A 6,789-nucleotide genomic window follows, 5' to 3' on the forward strand; every position below is an offset into this window, starting at 1 on the left:
GCTGCCACCCACCTGCCACCGAGCAGCCCTTGGGGTGGACGCATTGGTCTGGAAGGCCCGTTTACACACAGGAGCCACGGCCAGCGCCTTGCCCGGGGAGGGCCCGAAGCAGGGCACGGGGCTCAAGGCAAGGGCCAGGTGGGCTCTGAGGGAGAGCGGGCAGCAGGGAACACTCCCAGAGGACAGGCCTAAAAGAAATAGCGCAGGGCACCCTAGGGCAGAGGGGCCCACACGGGCTGCAGGGCTGCTGCAGAGAACGCGCCAGCCTGGCCCGGCCTGGCCCAGCACGCAGCTCGAAGTCCCCTGGGGGCCAGAAAAACGCCGGGAGCCGGGAGGGCAGTCTGGCCCTGGGGAGCGGAAAGCAGGCCCCGGAGTGTGCTCGGGGAGAAGGGGCGGTGCACGCTCCCGGTGGGGGCTTCTGGCCCCTGGCATGGGGCTGACGTGACCCTTGAAGATGAGCCAGGAACTGCCATGACCCCTCCCATGCCAGCCACATGAATACCAGTGGCAACCGAGAGGCCTAGTCCCACGTGACTCCCCGGTGATTCTGAAAGTATAAACTCCCTCATTATTTCACAAATGAATTCCTGTGCCTTTTTTTACGGTTTGCTTTAAAAGAGCCATAAATCTCATTGTGCATTTTATGGAATTTAAGATGCCTTTTATGAGCTGCTATTGGATCTCCCAACAAAATCGATCTCCTGGATACTTAATTTTAAGCAACATTCCTGTGTCAGCCAGGTTCTCGGTCCCACTCAACACCTGTCGCAGCCGGAGAACTGAGTGCCCCCGCGTACCCAAGGGAAGGACGGCCTCCGTCACGGTCAGACTCAGAAAAAGCAGCCGCGCAGGCATGTGGGAGGGGAAGCACGCAGCGCGGTTTAACTGAAGACAGGCTGAGCATAACCCGGTGCTGGGGACTTTATGCCCAAAGATGTTTTCACTGGAACCAAGGGGCCACCAGCTGCACACGATCCAGCAAGGCTGATCGGACGAAAGTCACTCTGTACTCCCATCATTCTTAGAGTTGGGACGCTGGTAGGACTTGGGAGAAACCCTGAATGTGGAGGCTGCAGTTAAAGGGACTGGGGACATTTGAGAAATCAAATCCAAGATGAATGATGGGTCTGGAGTGGCTGGACCTATGGTCCTGGGTGTGGCCAACGGCAGGAACGGAAAGGTCCAGCTTCTGAACCGGGGAAATGTGGGAACCAGGAGCTCTACAGAATGACTCATCACTCGCCCAGAGCCAAAAGTCAGCCCTCCCACCCCAGGGCACCAAACAGGGGTCCGCAAAGGTGGGGGCAGCAGGCGGGCCCTCCGCTGAAAGCCAAGCTGCCGTGAAGTCCAGACGAGCCACCGGCCATCACGAACCGTGACCCAGGACGAACAGCACAAGGACCTACGGTGGGAGCACAACTGGCCCCCTGGGCGAGTGGACTGGTGGCCTTTAGTCCCAGCCTCAGGACTTCCCGCCTAGCAAGGCTCTAACTTACCAAAACCTAATTCCCTTGTCTAGAACATGAATGACTCCGGCCTCGCCCGCCTCACAGGGCTGCTAGGCTCAAACGTACAGAAAAGGGCTTTCTGAACGGTCACGTTACATGCGAGTGACACCGCCCACTTATACTGGACAAAAACACAGGGGATCAAGTTGTCACTGGCTACCGTCGTGAGCTACGCCGAGGTGACACACCTCCACACGTGGGAACTCTCATTAAGCTACGGAAAAGTCTGACCTAGAAAATTCCAAACGGAAACAATTTGTATAAAGTGCATACGGGGGTCCCCAACACCTGTATCTCCTCGGTTCTGGACAGTGGAATGTGGGGAGGGGCACGAAAGTGGCCACACTGGGTGGAGAGGGACGAAGTGATGCTGGGGGTGACAGAAGCTGCCAGGAGCCCTCCCTGGCGCGGGCCCCCTGGTGGGCGTGCGCTACACACCGACACCACGCGTGGGCCACATGCATCCGCCCCGCTACTCACACTGGAGAAGCTTTACGTCGATCAGCAGCTCCAGGGTCAGCAGCGTCACCACCAGCACTACACAGGCCACCAGGAGGCTGTTGACACTGGCACTGAGCAGAAACACCTGCCACGCGGCCGCTCTCTTCCCGCAGCACGGCTGCAGCCAGGCGGACCTGCGGGCACGAAGCGCAGCGGCGTGAGCGGGGCCGCCCCTCCAGGGCCCTGCCCTCGACCCACTCACCACGCACCCCGTCCACGCTCACGGCCTCATGCGGGGGGCCGCGCTGCGCTCAGCCCCTGCCCCGCCCCACACTCCGGTGTCCTCGTCTCTAACGGATGTGGAACCAGCTTGCGGGCAAGGCTGAGGGTCACGGCAGGCAGGGGGCCCGTCTGCGCGGGCCACGAGCACAGAACGGTGCTGAGCAGTAGGCTCCCGCGCCGTCAGAGCCGCACACCGGCTCCGCATCCCGGAGCCCTCAGCTGACCTCCGCACGTGCTCAGTAATGGCCCGAACACTTGCCATCACCTGTACCTCCTGTCCCGAGGGAGCAGTCTGCCAAACCCGGTGCCTACCCCCCAAGATCTGAAGGGTGCTGCTGGGGGGGGGAGGGCTCTGCTACGGAGGTGCTCCCTTCTCCCCAAAGAGCAGCGTGAATGCCTCAGAGAGGAGATTCTTCCTCCCATGTCATCCAGGGGAGCTTGAAGGGGCCCCCAGCTGCTGGAAGGTGGGGCAAAGCTCTTGGCTCTTCAAGAAATCTGGTAGAAAATGCTTATTCCAAGTTTTTCTGGATGTTTTCTAAAATCCCTGGGAAGAAAGGCCCTGTCCTCAGTTCTGAGGAAACGCAAAGACTGGGGTTCGGTCCCCAGCCTCTAGAACCTGGTCCCAGGAAGGGCTTCGCGGATGAGAACAGCAAGAAGGTACCCAGGTGGCGAGGGAGGGGCTGCTGCGAGCTGCACATGGCCTGAGAGGGTGGGGGTTGGGACAAGGAGACCAGCCAGGCCAGAAGAAGAGGGGGTCTTCGCTGAGGGACACACGGGAGATGGGGGGAGGACAAAGCAGAGTGGGGTCCAGGGTGTGAAGGCCATGGACGAATGCCTTTGTCACTCACTGCAGGTGACTTTCAAAGTCCATTGCACAACCACCTCTCTAGTCTCTCCCAGGCTCACGTGGGCCAATCCACAGCACACGAGAAGCCATAGGGACACCCCTAAACTGATACCACACGGAGCTCCACAGGGCTGCCACATAAAATACGGCATATCCAGTTAAACCTCAGATAAACAATGACCGATATTCTAGTATAAGTATGTCCCAAACCTTCTGTAGAGTACACTTACACTGAAAAATTATTCTGTGTTTACCTGAAACTCACGTGTAACTGGGGATCCTGGATTCTTTGCCAAATCTAGCAAATCCTAAGCTCAGAGCAGAAGGGTCTGCAGGAGGCCTGGTGAGGGTGGCTGCGGCTTGGCCAGGATGCTTAAGAAACCAGCGACACGGGGCGAGAGGCAGTGTCGGTGAACGCACGGCCACGAGAGCGCCGCTAGGGGACAGGGTCTGGTGTGTCTGTCCACGGGGGCAGAAAGGAGGACAAGGCGTAAAGCCTTCACCTCGAGCTCAGAGGGACAGCCGTGCACACCCGGACAGAGGCTCAGAGAACCCAGAGGCTGCTGCCCACTGGTGCCATCCGCGGTGCTACAAGACCCTTGGAACTGTAAGATCTCTTCGGCTGTCACTCCTCGGCTGACCTCTCCTGACCCATCTGTGTGCCTCACCTACTCCCCCCTCCTTCTTTCCCACAAGGGCCCTATTTTAATCTTTGGCGCCTCTCGCCCGAGTTCACGAGTTCACGCCCAGTCTCAGCCACCTCTCGGCGCTGCCTCCCTGTTGCCCCTTAAGCCCTCGCGACCGACTGCCAGGTCACAAGGGAGACCCAAATGCAACTCCGCCTCCTCTCCAAAACCCAGTCCGATTGTCTGTGGCCCCTGAACTGACGCCATTTCACCAGAAATCTGAGCCGAGTTTCTCCCCGGTTATTCACAAGAGGGGCAGCTGTGAAGACGGCTTGCCAGAGATGGTGTCACACGGAGCGGCCAGCGTGTTCAGGCGCTGAGGGTCTCCTTAGCCGCGTCCCGAGAGTGCAGCCGGAGACGCGGGCGCCTCTGGGCACCCAGCCACTCGAGCGGGCCGTGGACCCAAGGACCCGGGACGGAGCTAGGGGGAAGCGGCAGCCTTCCTGGCTGACAGGGCTGTCTGGAAACCTTGAGCTGCTAGGAAAATGTCTTGTGAAATTCAAATGACTCAGACGTTCCTAGGAGACCGTTTTAGCAGAAAAGCAGAATCGTCCAGTTTCAAAATATCCCTGAGTGTTAAATGATGACTGAAGGGGCTTAATGGGCCAGAAGGGAAACCAGCACTGACACCTGACTTAGAGAAGGGACTTCCCTTCCGTGTCTCCAGCCGCGGACGACCACCCAAGCCTGGAGGCAGTGCTCTCCCTGGAACCGCCACCAGAGGGCAGGCGGCTCCCGGTTTCACGCCTCGTGCAGTGGGAGGGGCAGCTCCAGGAGGCCACTTGGGCTGCCAAATGCCCGAATGTCAGCAAGCAGATGGCATCTCCCGGAAGCAGGTGCTCTGCCGCCAGGCTCCACCAGTCTCTCCTCAGGCCACAGAGAAATCCTGGGGCAGGAGGGGAGGCTGGGGCCTTGACTGCTTCCGCTTCATATTCTTAGGGGTCCTGATAAAAGCTTGGGAGGGTAACTCCTGGAATATTAAAAGGGATTTTGGCAGACTTCCCAAGGATCCTTCATGTGCGCTAAGGCCATGGGAGTGGCCCAGAAGGAGGCGGTTCTGGGTCACGGCTCCGTCAGGCAGCGTCCCCAAGCCTGGCGTGAAACGCCACTTCTGACGGGGAGCAGACCCCGCGGTGCCAGGATCGCAGCGAGGGTGCTGACTCCCGCGGGGCCCGGCCTCCCGCCCCCGGCGATGCCCTGCGCGACTGGGCTGCTGTGGCCACGAGGTGAGCGAAGCTGGCAAGATGCTCAACGCAGGGAGAGGGCCGTGGCTCAAGAGGGCGGGACCCAGCGTTCCCACAGGAGGTAGCAGGCCACGGCAAAGCCCATTGCCCTGTAGGCAGCAGAGCCAGATGGCCCTGCAAGTCCTTTACTGAGATTTTCACCTGTCAAGGCCCCAAAGGAAGCAGCGGAGGGAGGGCTGAGAGCGAGTGAGGAGCCATCTGGCCGGGCCCTCCTGCCTGGCGCCGACCATGGCAGCTCTGCCGGACCTGAGGCTCCAGGTTGGGCCGCAGAGCCCTCCCACCGGGGGTGAGGACTCCAGCCTCACCAAGCCGCAGCAGTGCGTGTACGGTCGGGGCTGTACGGACTCCCTGAACCTCGATGACACCTGGACCCCAGGTTCAAACCTCAGGACTGGGGGGGGCTGAGACTCCTCCCGGCCCCAAGATGCTCCGCTTCTGAGACGCTGATGTGGTCTGGAAATCACAGGCTTGGTGGTGGTTTCCACCATCAGCAGCACGCCCCACAGCCCCACTTTACTATATTTATTCCGGATGATTAAAATATTGTCACAGAAAGCCGTGAGGCTGACTTAAACCCGACTTCCAGCACTGAACCCGTGGGCTTTATTTTTACTGATTTAATAAACGCTTATAAAGCTCTTCCTGTGAGCCAGGAGCTGTTCTCAGCACTTTACAAATAGTAACTCATCTAGCTGTTTTGAAAGACAGTTCCTTCAACCTTTCTGTTAACGAACACGTGGAGGAAAAGTCGAACTTTTCCATCTGTTTGGGTTTTGCTGCAAGTGGTTTCTCTCGCCCACAGCCCGCCGCTGACTGAACTCTGAGTGCATCTGCGAGCCTGTTTCCGAATCCCGCACATGGGAGCATCGTCCGCTGTGCGGGCTGTTGCTCTAAAACATCCATGACACGCACGCCCAGCCCGGAACACAGTGCTCACCATGTGGCCGCACGTGCCAACTGGGAGGGGCCAGGTGCATGGACATCGGGAAAGGGCTATCCAAACACGAGAAGTTTCCAGGTTCACACTGTCCACAGAGTTAGCACAGGCCCGGGACGTGCCAGGCGCTGTCCTAGGTGCTGAGCACCTGAGGGAGGCAGGCCCATACTCTCCTGGAGCCTGAAGCCTTTTAAGTGAATTCTGACCGTGCGCTGAGCACCTGGTCCTAGCCCACTCTTGAAAAGCAAAACAAGTAAAAAGGAGACGAAGCAGGAGAGGGAAATGAGCTCGCATCGGTGCGACTTCTCCACAGAGACAAATCTCCACTGGTGAGAACCGTCTGCCCGGCACCCGCTAGGCACCCTCTTCCCGAACATCTGAAAAGGGTGGCGGGGCTTCCTTCCCACTCCCGCAGGGAGGACCTGAACGGCAGCAGCACCGTCAAGCACCCCCTTTGTTCCTGTTCCCAATTCTGAGAGGCCAGCCACAGCAGCACGCGCAGCCCCAACAACACAGGCCCCTCAGCACGCTTCGCCTAACGGGGACGCTGGCCAAAGGTGACAGGGGACTCGCCCAGGCCTCTGGGGGAACTGAAGAAGTGGACGTTTCTGCACCAGCAGCTCCAGTTCTGCAATGAGAGCTAAGAGTCAGCCACAGGGGAAGGGAGGGCGACGGCCGTGCGCCCCTGGGGCCACAGGGGTCTCTCATGTGCTTGTCCCAGAGTGTCAGCTTTCCAGCATCCTCAGAATTGCCAACTCTGAGCAAGACAGCAGGGCATGGGGCCAGAGCCCGGCTCTGGCAGGAGCTGTCACCCCACTTGGTGAGCCGCAAGCCCCCTTCTGGG

General features: G+C 59.4%; 1 protein-coding gene across 1 annotated transcript in view; it reads right to left on the reverse strand.

Moving 5' to 3' along the window:
• Positions 1-6,789, reverse strand: part of LOC111732779 (transmembrane protein 266-like) — a 33,856-nt gene that overhangs the window by 3,088 nt on the left and 23,979 nt on the right. The window contains exons 4-5 of the mRNA XM_023524724.1: positions 1,989-2,143; positions 3-188 (exon numbers count right to left, since the gene is read on the reverse strand). Of these exons, the coding sequence (XP_023380492.1) occupies positions 3-188; positions 1,989-2,143 (341 nt within the window). The remainder of the gene's footprint in view (positions 1-2; positions 189-1,988; positions 2,144-6,789) is intronic.

The sequence above is a fragment of the Pteropus vampyrus genome, unplaced genomic scaffold (genome assembly GCF_000151845.1).
Source record: "Pteropus vampyrus isolate Shadow unplaced genomic scaffold, Pvam_2.0 Scaffold489, whole genome shotgun sequence".
Taxonomy (NCBI): Eukaryota; Metazoa; Chordata; class Mammalia; order Chiroptera; family Pteropodidae; genus Pteropus; species Pteropus vampyrus.